The 27175-nt window shown below is 37.3% G+C and overlaps 1 protein-coding gene across 2 annotated transcripts in view; it reads left to right on the forward strand.

The window, feature by feature from the left end:
- The window catches only part of xdh (xanthine dehydrogenase), a 333897-nt gene that overhangs the window by 72176 nt on the left and 234546 nt on the right, over positions 1–27175 (forward strand). The window contains exons 8-11 of one of the 2 annotated variants that reach the window (XM_064308050.1): positions 8541–8627; positions 8971–9112; positions 21230–21322; positions 25285–25436. In XM_064308050.1, the coding sequence (XP_064164120.1) occupies positions 8541–8627; positions 8971–9112; positions 21230–21322; positions 25285–25436 (474 nt within the window). The remainder of the gene's footprint in view (positions 1–8540; positions 8628–8970; positions 9113–21229; positions 21323–25284; positions 25437–27175) is intronic. The other variant, XM_064308058.1, reaches the window with a different exon arrangement.

Genomic DNA, 27175 nt, shown 5'->3' on the forward strand with positions numbered 1-27175 from the left:
CAGACATTTTAGCGGAGAAAGCTTCCACGCCCCAACGAAAAAGTCAAAATGGCGGGCAAACAATATGGCAGACATAGGTGATGCCAATGGCTAAGTTGTAGAGCACGTTCAGATGCATAGGTCGATTAAGTTTTGTGTTGATCTAACGTATGGTGTGGGAGTTATGGCCTTTTACGCATAACCCTTTGTTATAGCGCCACCATCTGGCTGACATAGGTGATTTTTAGTGCCGGAATAGTGGGGGGCCATAGGAACCCACCTGCCAAATTTGGTTGCTCTAGGACTTATGTTTGCTGAGCCTCAGACACTTTTAGCGGAGAATAATAATAAGAATAATAATCCTAACAAATACAATAGGGTTCCACCAGCTTCGCTGCTTCGACTCCTAATAATCCTAACAAATACAACAGTGTTCCACCAGCTTCGCTGCTTGGACCCCTAATTACGACAGTAAAACTCAGTACTCAATTTTTTCGCGCTTGAGTAGCTAGCAGGCTACACCATACAACTGGCAATGCAGCTAACGTTAAAAAGAGATATCGATAGCTAAAACAAACTTGCAATTTTACAAGATGTGTCCATAACATTACACAAAACATTGGCTAAAACACTAACACTGCAACATGGGGAGTCACATTAATTCCCTGCTTAGCAACCGAGTGCAGCTATCGCCAGGTAGTTTTTTTTACAAGACATAAGGGCGACAATAGCCCTAAGATATGCTAATACAGCATTGAAAGTGCTGCTCACTGAATAACGAAATAAACAATTTAAAAACATTTTACAAAATGATACCATACCATTCTACAGTCAATATCTGTGACTAAATATTGAATAAATAAACAAACTTACCATTGGTTTTACGCGTAGAGATGTCCCTTTTGAGAGTGGTCATATATTGTCTTGGACAATCTGTTAGTGAAATATATGCGCATTTGTGATGCCTGGGTACCTTCCAAAATACCTGTGCGTAATACCACACGTGTTGTTTACAGTGTTGTAGCCCTTTTTAGTACAGTCTGGCTTGATTGACAGTTCATTTATTCAGTAGGTGAAAGTATAAGCTTTCTAACGATGTATAACTAATATGTCTAATTTTGCTTTTGGAATAGCGTTTTATAGGTCAGCGTAACCCAATCATTTCTTGGAAAATACTATTATTATTGAGGACTTCTGAGCATAGCTAAGCCATATGTTTACTGATAGACCTAGCTGACATAGTTTTCTGGTGTAAGACAGGAGCGGATAGAACTTTATCATTGATTTCCTGTCCCTGTCTCTATCTACTGAAAACATAAGATTTCATAATTGCTATGTAAGTATTACTGCTCAAAATATTTAGGTTATATTTGTTGTTTTTGAAATTGAGTGTCTTTAAATAGGTTAGTGGTATTTTATAGTGAAGTTATTTCACACTGTAATGCAAGTACGTGCACAAGGCCGGGCTAAAGTTGTCCGAGCAACAGCCCATTTGCCCTCTTTGGCTGAGCTGCCCCTCTGGAGGAAATAATAATAATAATAATAGTTTTATTTTTGATGGTGTTGCTGTGTCACGCCAATTTTTATCCGGGCTGCCAAAATGGTCCGGGTGACGCAATGACATTCTAAAACACCTGTTATATCCATTGTGACATAGTTAACATTTCGTTACAGCCTCCATTTCTGTTGCAATAAAGATTCTAACACAACTCGGCAATTTCTCTGGTTTAACGGGTTATTTTCCAGCCTGAAATGCAATCGTATTAGTAAACGGCTACACATGCGATCTAACTTTCAAGTAGTTGGTTACCTCCCTGGATATTGAATAAATGTTTTTGCCAATAAATAATAATGCAGTTTTATCCACGGAAGTAGCTATAAAAAAAAGGCAAAATAAATGTCGTGGTCGCGATTGCCGTCGTAGATGTCTGAAGGAAATGTCACTGACTAAAAAAAGAATGTAAAAAAGTCGGCTCTCTCTTTTCCAGCGGAATAAACACCCCGAAGTGAAGCACATTACCTACTGATCATGGATAAGATCGCTGTGAGGTTGCTTTCCATAGCATACTCCCGTATTATCGAAAATGCTGTAGAGGTGGATAGCTCAATATTTAGAACACATGCATCCCCCCCCCCCCCCCCCACCTCCTGCCCAATAAAAACATGAACGAAGCATTTCCACTGTAAATTGATGCAGAAAAGGCACAAATTGGTGCATGAAGGGGGGGGGGGGTTGCCCTTTTTCAGAGGGTTGCCCCTCAAAATGTCTGCGCACGTCCCTGCTGTAATGTAAGCGTTCGTTGGTAGTCAATTAGTTTTTGTGATGCATGCAACAGTGACGATGAGAGTGTTTGAACATTGCCAAAACGTGATGGACGGTTGAAAATTGTTTTCATGTCATCCCATCCCCATACAACAAAACACACAAGGGTACCGTATAGAAATACATACAAGAGTTAATTATTACACATTTAAGTACTGTACATCATTGTGTGACAATATTTTTGCATTAATTCTGATATCAGTGTTTCATCTTAAACCTTCATAAGGGGCTCATTTAAATGCTTTACAATGGACAAAAAGAATTATATTCCTTTTTGGAGAGATTTTGGATATGTTTCTGTACCCCTAACCTATTTTAGACCACTGTACTGATGGAAAGCTTGTAATTCCCACTTGAAAATGATGCAACAGTGAGTTTCTTGAGTAAAAACAGTTGATTTGTAGTGAAATACATGAATATGTTGTGATTTACAGCAATGTATAATTTAGACATTTTGGGTAGATTTGGAGACGCTGGGTACACTGCTTAGTTTTTGCTTCATAGATCTTTAGTAGTTCTACATATCCACCCTTAGATTTTATGAACTTGTGGTCAAGAAGTTTTTGATCCAGGACATGTATACATTAACCTGCTGCATATATGCAATCTCTCAGTACTTTGTTGCAAATTAAAAAAAGAGCGAATTAATTTAGATTTTTTGCCTTGACAATTGCATTTATTCCTTCCAAAAATGTGAATATAAAGTAATCTAAGCTAGTATTTTAAATGGTACAAATGTCTTGCTTCCTTTAACCCTCTGGGGTCTAAGGGTAAAATGAGGCACACTGGTGATTGTGCCATGCTCTGACATTTGTGTAAATTTCATCAACTTTATATGCAGTGATTCCAAAGTGTTTCATATCTCTGTTTCCAGCACAAACTCAGCTACAATAATATGGCAGCAGTAAGTAGGTTACAATCATATGTGGATTGCAAATTGCTCTAAAAACACACAAACTGTAAACAGTAGTTTTGAACATGCACAGGAATGTTGTAATAAAACACACTAAACAATTGTGACTAAGATTTTGGTCACTGAAATGTGTTCATCAAGGTCTTGGGTATCAAAAGATGACAAAATATTTTAGCAAATCCAATGAGCAATATAAAATAAATTGCTAAAGGTTAGCATTGTGACTACTATTTTTCAACACCAGGCGAGAATGGGAGGGCAAATGGCCTTTCTGTAATGAATATGCATTGGGTAGGACTACCTGCCAGCTAAGTAGGCTATTCACACCTGGCCGCATGCCTCCCCACCACTAAGACAAAGACTCAGTGAGCCATTTAGAAGACAGAAACAAAGACATCTTTTGATTTTCAGAACATTTATTGAAGCAAACTATACGCATGGAAGATGAGATGAGACTGGTGTACTCTTGCAACGCTTGCGTGGCCTCTTAGCTAGTGGTGAACTAGGCCGTGTTTCCTGATCAGCATCTCTGTAAATATGATAAACAAAATTGTTAGGAAATGTGACATCAAATCAAACTTTATTTATATAGCACATTTCCTTCAACATGTGAAAATTAAATGTGCTTTACAAAAAAGGGGCAAACCACTAACTAATGAAAACAAAACTTAGGAAATGTGACATGGTTACATCATATACAAACAAAGAACCAAACAAACACAACCAGACGCAGAGAGGTAGCCTATAATTCTGAGAAGCAATGGTTAGAATCGTTCGTAGTGTGGGAATTTACAAGCGCGCATATTAGTGAATATTCCTACAAACACACAGAGAATGTAATACAGCACACATTTACAAATAATGCAAGCTATCAACGAAACAACATTAGCTAAACTAAATATACATTGATATTCCAGCTCAACTACACGCAACTCATCAATAACAATGCCTCAATCTGAAGTAGTCTAGGTCTGTTTAGCTAAGTGGTTATTATATTGCTATTTCCCGAATTTACTTACAGTATGCTAATATCGATTGTGCGAGGACATCAGTTTTAGAATCCTAGCCACGCCACGGGCTATTTATTACCAATATGATCGAAAAACATACAGTCTACCTGGTACTTCTAACACAACCAGACGCAGAGAGCCTAGCCTATAATTTTGAGATGCAATAGTTCGAATCGTTCGTAGTGTGGGAATTTACAAACGCGCATATTGCTGGATATTCCTACAAACACACAGATACGTTGCAATACAGTACACATATTTACCAATATGATCATAAGAAATATACTTACGCATGAAGTTGATCCTCAGCTGGATCAGTTCGCTGTTCGAAATGACACCGCTCTTCATCAGTGTCGGCTTCCGGACGGACCATTTTCCAAAATTAAACGAAATGTTCACCTCAAAAGAAGTGAATCAGGCGACACTTTGACATTCTATCCCGCTTTCGCAGACTTGGCATTTCTCACATGGATCTCGCATTGCTCCTCCTTTAGTCTCCTTCTATGGAGAGTAATTATAATGTTGTTAACATGTGAATGCGATTTGGGCGGACTTCCTGCTGAACGAAATTCACATAGTAATGAGTAAAGTTTAACGAAGCATACATGGTCTAATTAATCAAATTTAAAACTTTTAAAACAATTCATATTATTTGCCAATGGGCGCATTGGAAAGTCGCGATTCTAAGGTTTCTGTCAATGTTTTTGTTGTGTCTGTATGATAACAGCACGTGAAGTTAATCATCCAAGTAGAAATGAAAGTTAATTTCATCTTGTCAAGCTCCGCCGGCAGAGCTCTCGACCCCAGAGGGTTAAGCCATTTTTGAAGTCTCTGTGGTTGAAAAACATGACTAGAGTCCTTCACCATTGCTATCTTAAAATGATGACTTAACTATTTTAATGCTTACCATACATTCATGGTAAAAAGAAAGTACACCCTCCTTCAATTCTATGTTTTTATTTATCAGGGCCTAAATAACAATTGTGTGGTCCTTACCAACTTCTATAAACAAAAAAATAACCTCAGATGACAACAAAAAAAAACAGATTTCAATATGTAGTCATTGTTTCCCAAAGTAAACCAACATTCAGAATCCAGGTGGGGAAAAAATAAGTACCCCCTTCCTACTTCCACAATCATTAAGAGAGTAATTAGCAGCCAGGTGTTACTAATCGAATGCACAAGATTACTTAATCATCAAGAAGTGTGACTACCTCTATAAAAGCATAACTTCTGGCAGTTTGGTGTTCTGTAGCACTCAGGTGTGTGTCTACGTCGTGCCAAGAAAAAAGGACATCAGCCATGACCTCAGCAATTGTTGCTGCTCATCAAACTGGGAAGGGTTATAAAGCCATCTCCAAACAATTTAAAATTCACCATTCTACAGTGAGAAGGATTGTTTACAAATGGAGAGCCTTCAAGACAGTTGCCAATTTTCCCAGGAGTGGGCGTCCCAGCAAATTCAGTCCAAGATCAGCTCGTTTAATGGTCAGAGATATAAAGAAAAACCCAACAGCTACATCACATGACCTACAGGCCTTTGTAAGCACATTAAATGTTTATGTTCATGATAGCACAATTAGAAAAAGACTGAACAAGTATGGCTTTCATGGAAGGGTGGCTAGGAAAAAGCCCCTTCTCTCCAAAAAGAATATGGCAGCACGACTTTGGTTTGCAAAATTGCACCTGAACAAACCATAAAAGTTCTGGAACAGTATCCTTTGGACTGATGAGATGTTTGGTCATCATGCACAGCGCCATGTTTGGTGAAAACCAAACAGTGTATTACCACAAACACCTCATATCAACTGTCAAGCATGGTGGTGGAGGGGTGATGATTTGGGCTTGTTTTGCAGCCACAGGACCTGGGAAACTTTCTGTCATTGAGACAATGATGAACTCCACTTTATACCAGAATATTCTTGAGACAAATGTGAGGCCATCTGTCCAGCAGCTCAAGCTGGGCCGAAATTGGGTCATGCAACAGGACAATGGGCCTCATTCACCAATATCTTCCTAAGTTTTTTCTTAAATTTGTTTGAAAATTCCTAAGAAAAGTCAACGTCAGATTCACGATGTGTTCTTAAACCGCCCTGCCAATCCCCATAAAAGGGCATGATACTGCAGGGCCGTGTGCACACACATAAATCGAAAAGAAAATTTGAGAGCGAACAAAGTCAATAATGCCCGAACGAAAATCTAAAGATGGTGGAGCACCGGACTCCAAACGTAAGAAAAACTTCCATAGTTCTGAAGTGGAGGTTTTGCTGCGGGAAGTGAACAGCAAACGACCTGTCATATTTAGTAGTGTCAGTAGTGGATATAAAATAACACAAAAAAAAATGCATGGGATGATATTACTCGTTCAGTGAACGATGCATCCGGAGAAGGGCGCACAACTGATGAAGTAAAAAAATGGTTTGAAGTCAAATCTGAGGCAAAAAATTTAAAAAAAATACTGGTGGGAGTGGGCACAAGGAATTGCGTGTTATGCATTCAAACGACAAAGCGCTTCTCGTCACATTAATACCGCTAATTAAATCAACCGGCAGTAAACTGCATCGGAGTAAACCCGCCGCTGCACAAAACACTGCACAAAAAATGTATTGCCAGTCATTTTGGTGTCACCCCCTTAGTGATGTTCTCTTCTTCAACATGTCCATGTGTTTAAAAAGTGTTACTTAAGTGCTTAGTTTGTATTCAAAATTTAAACATTTGCTTTTGCAGTATAAACCAAACGTTGCATAATTGAAACCCCCCAAAATAAAAGGTCACTACAATGGTTTGATTTTTATCATTTACTTCCGCTGAGGCAGAACCTGGCACCTTAATGCTTTGTAAAATAATGAAAATAATTATTAAAAAATATTATAAATGATAAAAATATTATTGTAATTTAAATCCTATAATATCATACAACTGTAGAATTGAAGAAAACGCAATAACCAGTTATTTTGCACAAACATGTCAGTACTCAAATGTGCGTAAGTGTGCTCTTGAGTGTGCGTAGATTCTGTTCTTACCTAAGAACAAATCCCAAATAAGAAAACATTGGTGAATGTCAGAATCTTCGTAAAAGCTGCGTAAGTGGGTTTTAAGAAAATTCTTCTTAAGAACGGTTGGTGAATGAGGCCCAATGATCCCAAGCACACCAGCAAATCGACATCTGAATGGTTAAAGAAGAAAAAATCAAGGTGTTGGAATGGCCAAGTCAAAGTCCAGACCTCAACCCCATTGAGATGCTGTGGTGGGATCTTAAGAGAGCTGCGCATAAACAAATGCCCTCAAACATCAAGGAACTGAAGCAATGTTGTAAAGAAAAGTGGGCCAAAATTTCTCCTAAACGATGTGAGAGACTGATAAACTCCTACAGAAAACGTTGGTGCTTCTACATGTTACTGAATTATAGGGTGTACTTATTTTTTCCCACCTGGTTTCTGAATATTGCTTTACTTTTGGAAAACAATGACTACATATTGAAATCTGTTGTGTTTTTTTGTTGTTGTTGTCACCTGAGGTTATTTTTTTGTATATAGAAGTTGGTGAGGACCACACAATTGTTATTTAGGCCCTAATAAATAAAAACATAGAATTGAAGGAGGGTGTACTTTCTTTCTACCATGACTGTACTTTCCTAACTTGCTGATTTACAAAGCATTCTAAAATTAAAGTTTCTGACATGAAATGATTTATTGCTTATTGGTTAACTAGCTAGCTAGTCACAGACTAGGAGAAATGAGTTTCAGTGCTTATTGAAATGCACTCTTGCTACACTTATGGACCATTTATATTTATGTTTTTTATTATTTATTTTTTAATCCCTTTATAAGACTCAGCCTCTGTTAACATCAGTGACAGTCCACAAGTGATAGTACCTCATTTATGAAACATGGTGGTGGGGTTATTATGGTTTGTGCATGTATGGCTTATTTATTTCATCATCTACAAAATAAGGGTCTGCTTTACCTTTTTTTAGTTCTCAACTTTTATTGTTGCCAGCTATTTTATGGCATTTTACAATCTAGACTTGTAGCTTTCCACTGTATAGGCAACCACAGCTACTCACAGTATCTTCGTAATGAAAATAGTCCATGCAAATGACAGGAAGCAGTGGAGATTTTTTATTTGAATGGTTTTTTTAATTAATTAATTAATTATTTTATTCAGAAGGCACTGATGATTTTAGATATGGGAATTGAATTAAGGGAATTGTCTGAGGGAATTACCTGAACATTTATCTTTTTTTAATGGGGATTTTTCTTTTTAAAAAATCCCTAAATTGTTCATTTTTAATTTTTCTGACTTATTTTGGCAGGGGCATTCCATTTCACAGCTGTATGACCCATCTGAATTCATGCCTCTGGACCCAACACAAGAGCTAATATTCCCTCCAGAACTAATGGTAACATTGATGGTTGCTGAAGGCATTACATTTACTGTATAATTCAGATACACACTGACTGTTTCAGAGGGTGAGGATCGAGGCATGCGGTGTGTATTTGTGATCATTGAAATATCGATTTGCACAGCATTGTATATTCCTTTTACAGTCACAGAATAATGTCTGTAAATCCTCCTGTCATATAGGAGTCACTGACATTGATATTGGCCGTGTGTCTTTTCATTTTGCAACCTAATTTGCAACATCTTTTCAAATTGAGTATAAATTGATGTTTTAAAGAAAATAATATAAGTTGGTTGGTTACTGGATGATTGTCACTCTAATAATATTCTCTGCTGCACAGACTTTGGAGAAGAAACCTCTGAGACAGCTGCGGTTCAAAGGGGAAAGAGTCCTGTGGATTCAGCCGACTTCCCTCTCTGAACTCCTGGAGCTCAAGGCACAATACCCCACAGCCAAGTTAGTGGTTGGCAACACAGAAGTCGGTGAGGCATTTGCCTAAGAAAATATCTTTTGACAGTTAAATTGTATTGCTACACTTAAAATATACCAAACATATTTAAGTAAATTTTTATAAGTGAAAAAAATTCAAATATGCAATCTTGTGCATAGGGCTGTAGTGGTAAATCAAAAAATGAATTTAGAAAATTTAGAAAATATAAGAATTGCATGACAATTCTTTCATTATTATTATGTTTCCCAGTGTTGCACTATACCAAAGACGTTAGTGGACGGGCACTAATCGCCAAACCCCCATCAACAGTTTATAATTTACCGCAATGCAGATGCAGTCCCCCACCATTATTCCCCTCAACAACATCAACTTCAACACATAAACACAAAGAAAAAGCCCACAAACATCTTCTGAACTCTTACTTGTATTAAGTAATGAACTGATACTATACAAAGACTAGATAGCGTACATATAGAAATGAAAATGCATATGTGAAATAAAAGTTTATTTTACTGCAGCATATAATTATGAGTTTTCAAGAGAATAATCTGTAGCTGTCCAATTGTTATTTTGTCCATTAAACGTGACTGTATTTCCAAATAAATCTATCCAGAAAATTGTTGTTGCTGTTACTAGCCTGGATGTCACTTCTGGCTGTGGTAACTTATGGGTGCCTGGCAGATATGTACAAAGCATTGATGTAGAGTCAAAGCAAGAAAGATTGGCCTTTACTACCAAACAGAATTAAGCCATCTGTGTTCTGCTTTTGTGGACTGAGTTCATTGAAAGGCATGCCCCAGATTCTGTCTAGAACCTCAAGGCTATTGTACTTTCAAGGCAAGTGATTGTACTGTGTTCTTGATCCTTTGAATGCAATGCATGTTATGGCTATTATGCTGACCACAGATGGCATTCACTTTAGTCAGTGCACCATAAGCATCCAGTACAGCTGAAAATGTCTGAACAGAAATAATGAATTTCAATGTATAGTTGTACTCAGTCGGCCTCATTTATCAGTGTTTTGGTAAAGTTGGGTGTGAATGTTTTTGCAGTGTAAAAATCTAAGTCACACACTTCTATCCATGCAATTAAAATGATATATCCTTTTGAAAATCACCAACATGTTTTGAAGTACACCTTCAGGGTGTATCAATGGTATCTGTGGAAGCCTAAAACACACCTGTAAGCAATCATCTAATTATCCAATAATTAAGTTCAAACTCATATTTAATCTAAAACAGCTAATATAAAAGTTACAATATTACATGGATACCACACATTTCACAAACATCACCGATCTTCAAAATACAAAGTTCCTGCTCACAATACAAAGGACCATGTAATTTATAAGAAATATTTTCATGGAAATTCTTGGCATCTTCCCCACATATTGTCCTATTTTTTCAGGTTAAATCATTATCTAGTAAGAAGTGAAAAAAAATTAGTTAAGACCAAATTTATCAAATCTTACAGTACATTACAAATTTGAAGATCACAATATAGGTCAATACAATCCACATTATGATGATGACATTGCACATTTCAAGTACAAGTCAGTCACATTTTTAATAGATACAGTTGAAGCTGAAAGTTTACATACACCTTAGCCAAATCCATTTAAACTCAGTTTTTCACAATTCCTGACATTTAATCCTAGTAAACATTCCCTGTCTTAGGTCAGTTAGGATCACAACTTTGTTTTAAAGGAGTAACATGGTGGTTATGTTCTGTTTGCACAAGAGGCATTGAAGAAACATGACGAGTAAAGTATTAAATAAGTCCGTTCTTTATTTTTGGAGAAATATGCATTTTTTACATTACATTACATTACAGGCATTTAGCAGACGCTGTTATCCAGAGCAACTTACACAACTTTTACATAGCATAAATTTAAAATTTAAAATTTATCGTCCTATTTTCACCCGGTTGAGAATGTTATCGACTTAGTGCGTCACAAGTACAGTAACCACTTCCCTTTCCATGCCCCGTAAAGAAATATGACTGTACACACCGTCCTGCTACAAGTGTGCTGTGAAGTTTAGGTAGCAAACAACAAGGCTGAATCCTTCTGACGTAATTTACATAGAAACTATACACTAAGATCGCCTAGTTTCACTCACTGTGGCCAAGCGGAATCGATAACGTTTCAGAAAATATATAACTTTAAAAGGTTTAATTCAATCTTCTGCTGGGACTTTTGCCATTTATTGAGGGTGTGAAAGAAAATTTTGGTGCCGCTGACTATAATCGAAAGTTTTTCAGATTTACTGTTCGAATGAGCAAGTATCATTCAAAGTACATTTTTATGGGTTAGTGCTGTCCGATTGTCACGTTTGTCGCCTTTTTTTTTTTAGTTTATTACAGTGGTGATAAAAGTGACAATAATTAAGTGGTGCTGTGCTGTTAGCCTTTACTGATCACCGTACAAGGTTAATGTGAAGTAGTTAGCACAATCGGACAGCACTAACCCATAAAAATGTACTTAAAAATGTGACACTTGCCATTTGTCTTTAGGCAACAACAATACATAATTTTACATAATGCATAATTTTTTTATTATTCAGTCATTTAAATGTATTTTAAAACATATTTTTCTGAGCCTAAATTTCCCACTATAAAAGTTCACCTGAACCGTCTCGGCGTGGTGCCCTCCCTACTGTCAGTCAGATTGCTTTGATAGCTCATTCTAAATCATATTTGGGGACCCATGGATAACTCGTGACCCATAGTTTTTACCGCTGCCTTACAGGCAAGACAATGCAAATATTTGACTAACGTTAGGTTCACTTATTAGAGTGCCTTTTAAGGACTATTAGACTATCTCTGGTTGGTTATATTCATTTATAGCTAGCTAGCTAGCTAACGTTAGCTAGCTAGCTATGTAGTTTGCTTTCATAATGTAATGTTATCGATAACATTAGCTAGCTAATTTGCTTTCATAAGGACGTTATAGTTGTGGTTTTATCTTAACTTGGCTAGCTAGCTAGCAAAAATTATTATTGGATATGTCAACGTCCTTAGCTATCGATACCTGATAAACTAAGTTAGCTAGCTGGTGAAAATTTAGTCTCCCAAGATGAGCGCGTATCATGGAGGAAGCTATGTTCTGTCGATCATAGCTAACTGACAGTTCTCATTACCACGCCGAGACGGTTCAGGTGAACTTTTATAGTGGGAAATTTAGGCTCAGAAAAATATGTTTTAAAATACATTTAAATGACTGAATAATAAAAAAATTATGCATTATGTAAAATTATGTATTGTTGTTGCCTAAAGACAAATGGCAAGTGTCACATTCAGCCACCATGTTACTCCTTTAAGAATGTGAAATGTCAGAATAATAGTAGAGAGAATTATTTTTTTCAGCTTTTATTTCTTTCATCACATTCCCAGTGGGTCAGAAGTTTACATACACTCTGTTTGTATTTGGTAGCATTGCCTTTAAATTGTTTAACTTGGGTCAAACATTTCGGGTAGCCTTCCACAAGCTTCAAACATCAAGTTTATGGAATTTTGGCCCATTCCTCCTGACAGAACTGGTGTAACTGAGTCAGGTTTGTAGGCCTCCTTGCTCGCACACGCTTTTTCAGTTCTGCCCACATTAATTGAGGTCAGGACTTTGTGATGGCCACTCCAATACTTTGACTTTGTTGTCCTTAAGCCATTTTTCCACAACTTTGGAAGTATGCTTTTGGTCATCGTCCATTTGGAAGAACCATTTGCGACCAAGCTTTAACTTCCTGGCTGATGTCTTGAGATGTTGCTTCAATATATTCACATAATTTTCCTTATGAAGTGCACCAGTCCTTCCTGCAGCAAAGCATCCCCACAACATGATGCTGCCACCCCCGTGCTTTATGGTTGGGATGGTGTTCTTCGGCTTGCAAGCCTCACCCTTTTTCCTCCAAACATAACGATGGTCATTATTGCCAAACAGTTCAATTTTTGTTTCATCAGACCAGAGGAAATTTCTCCAAAAAGTAAGATCTTTGTCTCCATGTGCAGTTGCAAACTGGCTTTTTTATGGCAGTTTTGGAGTAGTGGCTTCTTCCTTGCTGAGCAGCCTTTCAGGTTATGTTGATATAGGACTCGTTTTACTGTGGATATAGATACTTTTGTACCTGTTCCCTCCAAGTCCTTTGCTGTTGTTCTGGGATTGGTGCTTTTCGCACCAAAGCACGTTCATCTCTAGGAGACTGAAAGCGTCTCCTTCCTGAGTGGTGTGACGGCTGCATGGTCCCATGGTGTTTATACTTGCGTACTATTGTTTGTACAGACGAACTTGGTACCTTCAGGCGTTTGGAAATTGCTCCCAAGGACAGCAGACTTGTGGAGGTCCACAATTTTCATTCTGAGGTCTTGGCTGATTTCATTTGATTTTCCCATGATGTCAAGCAATCAGGCACTTAGTTTGAAGGTAGGCCTTAAAATACATCCACAGGTACACAATTAACTCAAATAATGTCAATTATCCTATCAGAAGTTTCTAAAGCTATGACATTGTTTTCTGGAATTTTCCAAGCTGTTTAAAGGCACAGTCAATTTAGTGTATGTAAACTTCTGACCCACTGGAATTAAGATAAAGTGAATTAAAAGTGAAATAATCTGTCTGGAAACAATTGTTGGAAGAATTACTTGTCATGCACGAAGTAGATGTCTTAACTGACTTGCCAACACTATAGTTTGCTAACATGAAATCTGTGGAGTGGTTAAAAATGAGGTTTAATGACTTCAACCTAAGTGTATGTAAACTTCCAACTTCAACTGTATTGGCAGTGATCTCTTCAAAAGTTTAACTTTACATGCATATACATGCATAGCCTACAAGTTAAACTGTAGACGATAGACTAACTGTTATGGTTTGGGAAACCTACTGCAGTAATTTAGGTGGGTCAATTTTAGGGCTGCCACTAACGACTGTTTTTCTCTAGATTAATCTATGGACTATTTTACCGATATGTCAATTAATCTAAACGATTAATAATTTTCCTCCAAAAAAATCAAATTGACATTTTAATTTAAGTTCATTTTATTTAGACTACAACAAACTGTATGTGTCATTGTATAATGCAGCACAAAACAAAATGTAAACAAAAGTTTACATATTAAAGTGCAAAACTGTAGGCTTAAACTGGCAACTCCAACATGATAAAAATAAATAAAAAAGGGGGCTTAAATAATAAGTCAGTAGTGCAACTCCAAAATAAATCCAAGTTTCTATTAAACCCCTTATCAAAGTAAAAAAGTTAGGTCTGCATATTAAACAAAGTGCAACATGTTTAGAGTGTAAGAGACAATGGTGTCCAACTCAAAGTCCAACTCAAATATTGGAATCAAATGTCTGTTAGACGTGTGTTGTAATGTCAACATGTCCACATGTTCTGGACTTACAGTAGGCTAGCTCTTTTCTTGGAAACTTTTCACTACTAACAAATGCTTGCGTTACAGTGTGAAATATCCACATTATATAATACTACTAACCTATTTAAAGACAATTTCAAAAATAACGTATATAACCAAAATATTTTGAGCAGCAATACTTACATAGCAATGATGAAATTTTATCTGTGCTTATAGAGACCGAGACAGAACGGTCATTGATTTAGCCTACTATCTGCTTCTGTTTTGCTCGAGAAAACGATGTCAGATAGGTCTATCAGCAAACATATGGTTTAGCTATGCCCAGAAGTCCTCAATAATAATAGTATTTTCCAAGAAATTACAAAAAATCTTTGACGACGTTTTGTTAGGTGCAGCGCCTTTACTGCTACCACAGAGTGAATGCGTAAGTGAATGCGATGATAAGAAAATTTTCAATTAAGCTGACTTATAAAACGCTATTGCAAAATTAGACATGTTATACATTGGATTTTAGGTAGCTAGCTAGATGGCTAATCACTTGTTGGCGAGTTTCGCTTCATCATGGGTAAGGTAGTTAAATCCACGTTACTGAAGTTATGTCTTCCCAAGTATAACAACATTATCAGTGTTGCCTAACGTTATAGATTCTACTTTTGGTACTTTGGTCCTGGAGCTGTCAAAAGAAGGTTCCCCTGTAAACGTTACTTCAATACTACGGCTAGGACTCGGGGAAAAGACTGGAAAAGGTAACACAATGCTTTCAGTTGAAGTTGTAGCTAAATCACAAGCTAGATTCAAAATATGTCTTTTTGTCTCCTCATTGCCATGGTAAAGTTTACTTATAAAGAAATATTTTTCAGTAATGAAACCTTCAACTTATAGTTAACAAAGGGATAAAAGTAAATAATCCAAGCCATAATTTTTTTTCATCAGTTCCCCCTTTCATTTTTATGTGCTGTATGAAGTTTGAATGATAACATTCTCTTCAGATGGTAAGATGAGAACACAGGGCCAAGGCACTTATAATTTAGAAAACATTGTGTAGCACTGCTTTGGAATACTGCTTGTTTAAGTAAGCAAAGATAGCCAATATTGTCTATTTTAACATTTTTGTACCTTGAAAACATATTTTTCTTCAGATTATATGTTAACAGCACAGGAGGTTTCTAGCTAGTGGGCTGTTGTTAACATCCATAGAACAGTGAACTAGGTAGCTACTAGTCTAGTTAAGCAGGTGGCTAGTTAGCCCTCCAGTCCATCATTAATGCCATATATGGCCGTGCTAGATAACTAGCCACTACTCTTCAGTAATGTTAGCAAAAAGCATAAAGGAAACACTTCATTTTTCACTTTAACTGAACTGAGCTGAAATTAGCAAGCTAGCTAGCCATGCAGCTGGTTTAATGAAGCTGTGTTGCTAAGTAGCCAGCCAGCTGTATAAATGAAACAAACATGGCTATGTAGCTGGCTACATCATGTTTCGGTTAACGATTTACAAGGTTACGTAGCTGTAAAAGCAACATTTTTTATTTTTGGGCAATTATTAGTTAGCAAGCAAGCTAGCTTTCAATCCACATAGAACCAAGATGGTGGCCGCTAAGATTTTACAAAAATGCAGCTAAATTCCCAGTGCAGAGAATTATTGATTGTGGTACTGGAGTATTTGTGGTGATATAATTGGCAGGAAAAAGAAGGAACAAACATAAAATCCCTTAAATTTGGGGCTTTATTGTGTGGATGTGTAAACTGGTTTGTGAATTCTGTCTGTTTACATGAGGTGTAGGTACAGAAGTTAATTTTCTGAAGGGCTGAGTTTCTGGTCATTGTGACACGGGGAGAACATGCAAACTCCGCGTGGAAAGGCCCCAAGTCGAGATTCGAACTCCGATCTTCTTGCTGTGAGGCAACAGTGCTACCCACTGCACCACCGTGCCACCCAAATGCCCATGCCTAAAACAACTGATTGACATGTCATGATCAGATGTTTTGCAGCATCAAAATAAATATTAATAACTTTTTTCCCCAGTTACGGTAGGCAAAGCTTAGGTTACGCTCTGTGTAAAATCAACTTTGTAGAAAAAGAAGCAGAAAGTATGCTTTTCGTAAAATTCTAGTATCGGGCTACAGTGAAACTGCACATTCTATCAGTTGCACTGACATTGCTCATACACGGCATCCAAGGTTGTTTTCTCAGCCAAACCTAAAATCACACTATTCGCTAGTCCCTGTTGCACCTCCCGTAACAGACACACCAATAAGGGGCGACATAGCTCAGGAGGTAACAGCGATTGTCTGGCAGTCGGAGGGTTGCCGGTTCAAACCCCACCCTGGGCGTGTCGAAGTGTTCTTGAGCAAGACACCTAACCTCTAACTGCTCTGGCGAATGAGAGGCATCAATTGTAAAGCGCTGTATAAATGCAGTCCATTTTACCATTTTACCAATAAACCAATAATAGTAAACAGTACTTAGCGCCTTGGATTTATTTTCCTCCCCCTTTTTTATTTGACAACATGAGGAGTTGCATGGTCCCTAAAATAAATTTGATGTTTGTGATACAGAACTGGTTTGGGGTTTCCAAAACTGACACGGCGCAAAACAACGTTATTTGCAAAGTTTGCAAAGAAAATGTTTGCACATGGGATGGCAACACGACAAACCTTTTTAATCACCTCAAGAGAAAGCACCCCAAAGAGCATGTGGAAAGCCAAATAATCAGGGGATCTCACGTGAGTGCTTCAGGCACATCCACGCAGCTAGAGGCTAGCGGTAGCGGTACAAACTTAATACTTTGCAGAATTGCACTTGATTAAAATCTGGTACTTTGGCCCAAATGGTCTCTGTTATTCTTTTTCTTTTAGGTTTTGTTTCCTTGAAGGGCAATATTTTCTTAAATAGGGATATTAGTTTGATTGCACTGTTCATTAACTTGCAAAATAGTCTTAAAAACCAACATGAAAAGAATTGTGATAATATTGTGGATTGTGATCATGCCTGAAAAAAATCATGATATGATATTTTTGCCATATCGCCCACCCCTACTTTGAATAAGAAAAAAGTCTCTCCAAAGAGAAATGTGAAATGTGCTATATTCATTATGACCAAACTTTGTATCTCTTTAAGTAAGTCCATTCTATTTTCTGTTTTGTCATGCACATTTTAGTGCTTTTCTCAGTGTTTCTGTGATATGCCTCGATACATTTTCCTGTAGCCTATATATAACAAAACTGCTATAATTCATAAATGAAACGTAGAATTTTTTCAGCTTTTTGTTTCAGACTCATCTAAAAAGAGGCCCATAGCTGGTTTTGCAATTCAAATTGAGTTGTGACCTTTATTTCAAGAAAATAGTTTTGTAATATCTAATTTCATAATCTTTATCAAATCAGGTTGTTACTGGTGCATAAATTGATGCTGTAATCGTTGCTGACATATGCAATTGATACGTCTGACGCCACTGCCAGCTCATGTGCAGGAGCTTGTCTTCCCAAAAATACAACTTGGGGAAGTTTGAGTAAGAGCAATAATAGTCGAAGATGTATTCCACCCAGGGAAGCTTTTTGATGTTTTATTTAAATTATCCAAGTGTATGCAAATCAAGCATAAAGGTGAAGTATGGGTACAACAATGAGGGGAGAAAAAGTATTAACAAACAAAAGTTATTTAGTTAGGAGTTTGTGGTATACAGTAGTTCATAATGAAGATGAGGAGCTATTTTTTTAATTATAAAATTATTTTTTAAGTTTATAATTGACATCAGTGTCCATCAGGTAGGGGTGGTGGTGGAGTTCATGCAGTTCCTGATTTACAGTCCCCTCCAGAAGTATTGGAACAGCGAGGCCAATTCCTTTGTTTTTGCAATACACTGAATACATTTGGGGTTGAGATAAAAAGATGAACATGAGACAAGAGTTCAGAATTTCAGCTTTTATTTCTTGGTATTTACACCTAGATGTGTTGAACTACTTAGAACATAGCACCTTTGGTATCAGACCACCCAATTTTTAGGTGAGCAAAAGTATTGGAAAGGAGAGTATTTAAGTAAATGAAAGCAAATAACACTTAATATAACTGCATCAAGCCTGCGACCCATTGACATCACCAAACTGTTGCATTCTTCTTTTGTGATGCTTTTCCAGGCTTTTACTGCAGCCTCTTAAAGTTGTTGTTTGTTTCGGGGGGGTTTTCCCTTCAATCTCCTCTTCAGGATGTGAAATGCATGCTCAATTGGGTTAAGGCCTGGTGATTGACTTGGCCAGTCTAAAACCTTCCACTTTTTCTCCCTAATGAAGTCCTTTGTTGTTGGCAGTGTGTTTTGGGTCATTGTCTTGCTGCATGATGAAGTTCCTCCCAATTAGTTTGGACGCATTTCTCCGTAAGTTGGCAGACAGAATGTTTTTGTAGACTTCTGAATTCATCCTGCTGCTACCATCATGAGTTACATCATCAATAAAGATTAGTGAGCCCACTCCAGAAGCAGCCATGCAAGCCCAAGCCATGACACTTCCTCCACCGTGCTTCACAGATGAGCTTATATGTTTTGGATCATGAGCAGATCCCTTCTTTCTCCACACTTTGGCCCTTCCATCACTTTGGTAGAGGTTAATCTTGGTCTCATCAGTCCATAAAACTTTGTTCCAGAACTTTTGTGGCTCATCTCTGTACTTCTTTGCAAATTGTAATCTCGTCTTCCGATTCTTACTACTGATGAGTGGTTTGCATATTGTGGTATAGCCTCTATATTGCTGCTCTCTAAGTCTTCTTCGAACGGTTGATTGAGATACCTTCACCCCTGTCCTGTGGAGATTGTTTGTGATGTCACTGACTGATGTTTTGAGGTTTTTCTTCACAGCTTTCACAATGTTTCTGTCATCAACTGCTGTTGTTTTCCTTGGTCGACCTGTTCGATATCTGTTGCTCAGTACGCCAGCGGTTTCTTTCTTTTTCAGGACATTCCAAGTTGTACAAGCTATCCCCAATGCTTGTGCAATGGCTCTGATCGATTTCCCCTTTTTTCTAAGCTTGCTTTTCACCCAAAGACAGCTCTCTGGTCTTCATGTTAGTTTATCTTTTATAACACAAATGCAGTTTTCACAGGCAAAACCCAAGGCTAAAACCAAGAGAAGACATTCAGAACTATTTATTGTTTAACCAATCAATCTAACAGGACACATCTGGGCAACAAGAAACACCTGTCAGTCACATGTTCCAATACTTTTGCTCACCTAACAATTGGGTTGTCTGATACAAAAGGTGATATGTTCTAAGTTGTTGAACAAATCGAGATAAAAATACCAGGAAATAAAAGCTGAAATTCGGATCTGTCATCTCATGTACATCTTTTGACCTCAAACTCAATTGTCTTCAGTGTATAGCAAAAACAAAGGAATTGACCTTGCTGTTCCAATACTTTTGGAGGGGACTGTATATGTTTTGATTTATAAAAACATGTTTTGAACTTGATTTGACGGTGTTATAAAATCCTGGTATGGCTATATAACATAGTTCATTGTTTGTTAAACACAGCTTTAAAAAGCAAATTAACTGTTGTTCAACTGCTTTATCATTGATGTCTCTGGAAAATCATGACTTTAATGCTTTAATATCTCAACAATAGCAGTGCCAAAGATTGTAATGGTAAAAGTCTGGAATTTTTGGCATTTGATACAGCTTTGGGTTAAACTCCACACACTTTCGTTTTTTATCCTAATACAACTGCATCAGTTGGCTTTTGAAAGTCAACGGGCGCATTGGGGCCATCTTTGGAGAAACATCAATTTCAGGAACTCCAGGTTTTATTGGGGACATTGACATGCCACCAGTTGGACAAAATATTTGTCATTTATTGTTGGACTGTGCATAATTTTCATCAAATTCAGGCATGCAATGAAATATTTATTTAAATGACAATATCTTAATCTGTATTTAATCTAAATTGGATTCATTTATGGGAAATGTGATCTAGGCCTATAGCCTCCATCCGAGTCCAAATGAGAAAGTATAACACTGGTGTATGTACATGTCCCCTTTTACGTAACATTTAAACATGCTCAGGAGCTTAACGGGGTGTGAATTGACTGGAGGGAGAAGAGGATTTTCCTACCACTGCTCATGCCATACCACTGCTCTTCTGCTTGATGAATTGTCAACCCCCCCAACACTCCCCTACCCCTTGCTTGCATCTCATTCTGAACGTTTATTACAATAAATCCCAAAAAAAGAGTTCGAAGTTAATGGTTTCATACTTATTGTTTATATTACAATGTTAGCTTTTAGATGTTCAAAAATTACTGTGCCAGTAGGTCAGTTTAGTGAGTTAGCAGAGTCAAATTAGTAATGTAATGTGCTGGTAAACTCATGCTAGACCAGCTGGTACCAGTATGCTGGTCCCCAACATAACCCTTCAGTGATCTAGGCATTCTCAGCAGGATGTGGATTTACATTTCATGTAAACGCGTAAAGAAATATATAGGTATTCACACAACGATGATTATGCACTTAGTATTTATATTACTACATTTTTACCCTTGCTATAACATTGTTGATCTCAGATTGTTTGTTTCAAAGCAAATCAAAGCAAAAATATGTCCGATACCTGTTGAGTGAAAAAATTTTGCACCCTCAATAAATTACAACATTTTAAAAAACTTTGAAAATTTGGTTTATGATTTATTTTATTTGGGCTGAATGGTCTGTTCTCATTATATATTTTATGATGTTCTTATATGCTATGGTAGTATTATTCCAGGCTGATAATATTGTTGTAATTATTGAACTCTCGTCTTTAAGGTATTGAGATGAAATTTAAGAACCTCCTGTATCCCGTGATTCTGGCTCCAGCCTTAATCCCAGAACTGAACAAAGTCCAGCATACAGAGAGTGGTGAGTATAAAGTCATGCAGCAGCGCACAGTAGGGCCACTTTGTCAACTAGGTTCTCTGCCATCACCAACACATCGTAGAGGAAAATAATAGGTGTCTTAAGAGTCAGTAAATGTGATAAGTGGTCCTTCCCTACACTAGAGATTGACTAATATGCATTTATTTTCAAAGGGCCGATGTTTTGACAACGAGTGAGGCGGATAGCCAATATTATGCTGATATATTATTTTATCTGGTACATTGCACAAGTATGTCAAACTTAGTTTATTAAAACACTTTAGCCAAAATGTAGTTGCATGTTCCATGACAATTCCAGTATATCCAACCAAATCTTTACATGAAAAAATGCCTTTCAAAATTGAAAATATGCACAGAAACAGCATTTACATTTTCTTTTAAACGAAACACATGCAAATAAAAAATAAATTAGCGCATAACAAATAAATTTGTAGAAAAAAGAAACTTAACCAGCAATAAGCTTTTCAAGTCCAACATTGTTTTTGTTTTCTGTTTACTCATGTTTAAGAATTTATTCAGGTATTTATTTATTTTTTGTGCTTTGATGCCGACGGCAGATTCAGAATTGAACACCGACTAATGTCATATTGGCTTCACAGACAGCCAGCTAGCAGTGTGGTGTAGTCTTGGGTAACTAGCTACTAAGTATTTATCTAGGTAAATAATGTGAAGCTACCTAACTGGGTGCTATGTTTCATTCGCCCACGCTATCCACTGGTCTGCACTCTCTGTTCATTGGACCTCTCTCATGGGGTTTCAGTCTCTCTCTGAGGGTTTCAATGGCTCTCGCTGGCTAACTGGATTTCTCTCGTGCAAAGGTGGTTTGTTTCCTCTGCACCTCATAAGATGTCAGGCAGTGCATATGCATGTGTTTGGAGGGAATATGCTGTATCAGCCAGGCCGATCGATCAGTCGGTCAATTTCTACCCTACACACTTACGAGACCTCTCTATTTTGCTACCCCTGGGCAGGTTATGTTTCCTGTATGTTCTGGTCTCCCAGATGTGGAATGAGCTTCTCAATGCAGTTAATGGACAGTAGAATCCCTGCCCCTCTTCAACACAGGCTGAAGCCTGACCAGCTCACATTGCACCATGCTCCCCTGCCATTCTTTAGAAATGCTCTTATTCCTCTCTTTCTTTCAAAATTCTTTCAAATTTCTCAAAAACAAGTTCAAGGTAGGCTTTTGCCCCTACCTCGCCTTGAGTTCAAAGACTGCTCTAGCTTGTTTCCTCGCTCCATGGTCATGAACCACTTCAGCCCTGTTCCTCCCCTGCCTATGCGTTGACACAGCCTGGAGCTCTGAAATATCACCCGGCTCCTGTAAACTACACTATAGTGACTATACAATTTTATCTTCCATTATTCTTGTGAGCTATTACCTCAGCTATAACCTGCTTAACACATTTTTATTTGCTATGATGGATCCCTTATCCTTATAGCATTTCTGTTACATTCCATTCTATCGCTACTTTACACCAGGCTGGCCAGTGGAGGTTGGGCCGGGTAGCCTGTAGCCGGGTCCTCCTGGGATTTCTGCCCACTGGGAGTTTTTTTTTTTATTTTTTTATTTTTATTACCTCATGTACTTGCCATTTTGGGGCCTGGTGTTTGCTCTTTTTGCTGTTTCTTGCCTTGCTACTCAGTAAAGTGTATTTGGCATTTCTTTGTGAAAAATGCTATACAAATGAAATTGAATTGAAATAGATTTCTCTGGATTCAGGTATAGCTGTGTAAATATACCATCTATTCATACCTTCTTTTGTTGCAATACAATTAGCTTTTTAGGCTTGCATTACAATTATGGGGCATCATTCACAAAACTTTTCTTAAATCCTTCTTACCTTGTTCTATATGAAAGCTGCTATGAAAAACCAATGGAGGATTCATGAAACATGCACAGACATTTGATTTTGTGCTTATCCCAGGTATATCACATGATGAATGCCAATTGTTCTTAAATTGGACATGCATGCCTGTTCATGTTGATAAGCATAAGGAAACTCTCTAGCAATTCCATAGAAGGCAGGCTGACTTGCAGGATCATGTGCAAACCTGAGCAGTTAATGACTCTCCACAAAAGTATCTGTATGGCCCCTAGAGACACCCTCTCTTCCCAAGGCATGATTAGCCAAGTAATCCAAAATCAGCAAATACACTATTGCTGTGTTTGGTTTGGTTGCATGCTTGTTGGTCTTTATGTCATTATCAATCATCATCATCATCAATCACTTTCATTCATAAAGTAAATTAATTGTATGTGTTCCCATCGAGGTTATTATCATAAACTAAACTTAAAGGGAAAAAACTAGGTGTGGAAGAAAAACATTGTAATCGAAAATGAAAACTAAATTACAAATAGCAAACCTGGTCTTAAAACTGAATAAACTGGAACAAAATAAAAACTATTGAAGAATTTGGGTTTATGTAGATGAGCTATCAGTTAACAACATTAACTAACCTATTTGATATTCATGTAATATAATACAATTATTGTATTTATAAACATTTTGTTGCTGATATGCGGTCTGTAACTACTGAAATTGATTTTTCTTAAATAATAAAACTTTCTCTATGTAGGGACCTCATCTGCATATATGCCTTTTTGCAACGTAGATTTTGATCAAGCCAAAGAACAAAGGTATTAAATTCTTTTTTTATGTTAAGTGCAAAAATATTCATGAATGTTCATAAGCACAGTTAATGATCAAATCTGATCATATGCATGTTTCATGTATGATTAGTAATGGGGCTCTATACCTTCTGAGTGATACCACATTTCTTTATTCCTATACAAAAACACTGATGTTCTACGCTACTGTGTGAATAAAAACATCAGTGGTTGTAATATATTACATTTTTGGTGATAATCATATTCAAGCATTTCAAGGTGTATGAATGTATTTAACAAATTCTACAACAAATTGGACATCATATGCTGCAAAATTAAGTGTTCCGCAAATTCAGTAAGCATTCAGTAAACGGATCTCCTAAAGTGCAAGGATCATCCTAGAAAAGAAGATGAGAGTTAGTTAGCCTAAATGCAGTCTGACCATTGTAGGAGGCTCCTCATTCTTTCAGTATAAGCCTAGCTAGAGGAGCCACTGAGGAGGGTCTTGGTGTAGTCCAGTTGGGAGTCAGGAAGTAACATCAAGAAAGGTAGGACACAATCCAGTTAAACACTGTATTCTCTGTGGAGTTGCCAGCCCTGATGCAGTTTACAATTTAAAATTTACAATTTGGTCACCTAGCAGATGTTTTCAGCAAATGTGGATCAAAAGCAGATCAAGGATAAAGTAAGAATATACACATATGTTATATTCAAATATAACACTCAAAGGTTTTTGGAGAGAAATGGGAGCAAAGATACTGGGTGCTAATTCTGGTAAGAGTGATCAATAGTGGGTTTTTTTCTATGGGGGGGGGGGGACATGTTTTAAGGCATGTTTTTAGGGGTGTTATCCAGGAAGAATTTAAAACATTTATCTTAATAAAGTAAATATACATGAGGTTCTGATTATCAGAAATCATTATTAAGTCCTTGATTATGATAAACAGAATTGACTATATATCCTGGACAGTTTAAAAGTATAGAGGAAGTATATATTTATGGTTGAGAATAAGGTTATTTTGCCAACATCCTTCCTTCCTTCTTTGAAAGTATGTATGTATTGAAATTGATTCATAGTTTTCAAATGCCCTGTAATAAGTGCTGTACATTGTTGTTGTTATTATTACAATCATTATTAATCAAAGTTGTTGTGTGTGTTTTCATAACTACTCATGGGAATGAGGAAACCTTTAGTACAACATTGTTAGGGAAATATCTATAGCATGCCTGCAGTCACACTCATGCCTATAGTTTGTGAATTTTCACCTGATATGTTTGAGGACTGACACTCACCCACATGAACATGAGGAGGCTTCTGTTCCTCACTGTTGCAGGCATTGTGTTTGGAGCTGCCTGCACTCTAACTCTGCTGGCGGATGTGCTTCATGACAGCGTGCGGGACCTCCCTTCTCACCAGACCGAAATTTTCCAGGCAGTGCTGGAGCAGCTGCACTGGTTTGCTGGGCAGCAGATCCGCAATGTCGCTGTAAGTCGGTCGTCAGGCTGTTTTACTTTGTTCTGTGTGTGATCGTTGACTTGTGCATTTATCAGTACTGCAGTGCTATAACTTGCTCAAACAAAAAGTCAGTTGCTAAGTAGAAAGTGGGAACTATTTTCATATAATCCCTCTTGGTAGTTTTTGAAAAGGCCTTCTTGAACTTACTCATTTATTGTTGGCACTAGAGCCTGACCAACATTAGAGGGGGAAAATTGACCAATTACTATATGTTAGTCGAATGTGGTGAATGTTTGAGCTGGAATGCAAATACACCTTTTTTTTTATTTGTGCACTGATTTTGCACCAGTATGACTCAGCAAATGTACTGTTATTTTATTAAATAACATTTTTTTAAATTAATAACCGTAATCTGTGATGAATAAGGCAAATGAGTGGTCATCTGTCTGACAACCAATCCTCCAGCGGGCAGAAGAGCAACCAGTGAGTAAAAATATCAGTGAACCACTGGCTGGTTCCACCATTGGTCTGCTATCTTTGCCTACAGTGGACCACTTGTGACTCACAAAAAGCCTAATTTATGCTTGTTCGCAATATGCTTTTGATTAGTGCAGCTAGACAAAAATGACATTTTCTACTGAAAAATGTGTTGCTCTTTTTCCTCGATGTCTCCTACCTGTTTTTTTTATGGCAGTGGGAACACAGCGAGAGATAACACCAAAATTCATTGTCATAGATTATTCTATTTTTTTTTTTGCTTTACTTCTTTATTTTTGTTTTGACTGCTGTTCATAAACAGGTAGGGGATAGAGGAAAATCCCTGCAATAAGTAACGTTGTCTGTATGATTAAGCTTTGAAAGATTATAAAGTCACCAAAATGTCGGCTAACTCATGGCAAGATATTGCCAAAACTCTTAATATGTCCCTTCTGGAGTACAAATCCAGCTTTGGATTTCTAAGTCCTTTGCTCCCGACAAATAATAACAGATGCAGTGATTGATGCCAGTGCTAATGTAGTGATAAGATAATGGACACATCCTCAGGTGTTGGGTGTAGGGACAGATGTCGATAATGAAGTCATTGAACTGGTTGGCCAATGTTATGACTTTCCAACATGTGCAGGAAGAGATCTATGACATAATGGTCAGGTGAGCGATCAGGTGTGCAGGCTTCTTGGCAGGGCTGTACGCTTACTTTTTTAGGTGGTAGCACTGGTGCTAGTAATCTAAAAATTTCAGTAGCACAAAGAAAAATTTGGTACCACACACAGGTGGCAGTTAAACACATGTTTTATTGGTCAAAAAATTCATTTACTGTTGACTGGCATTTGAACTGCAGTATTTTCAAATCATTCAAGCTTTATTTACATGTGCGCTTTACTTTGTAACAGCAGAGCAGACAGTCTAACAGCTGCTTACTTTTCAACCTGTGGCCACAAATTACAGGATGTCTAGAGGTGTTTCTCTGACATAAACATGTAACCTATTCTTTAGTATGAACTCCAAAGTGTATTAAACGTCACATCTACATGCATACAGACAAAATTAATTGTATAAAACTTTCTTGAAGAGTGTGACATACAGTATTTATGGAACATGAGCTTTTTCCTTTTTTCACAAGCCATCTTAGCTCAAAATACAGGTCTGCTTTACCTCAATCTTATAAAAATCATCAACAAAAACAAACCTTTTACAACCTCAAAGTACATGTAAAACTGATGTTTAGCTGTCACATACTATTGTGAACTCACACAATCATTTTCAGTTGA

This window comes from Anguilla rostrata, chromosome 1 (genome assembly GCF_018555375.3).
Source record: "Anguilla rostrata isolate EN2019 chromosome 1, ASM1855537v3, whole genome shotgun sequence".
In the NCBI taxonomy this organism is placed as follows: Eukaryota; Metazoa; Chordata; class Actinopteri; order Anguilliformes; family Anguillidae; genus Anguilla; species Anguilla rostrata.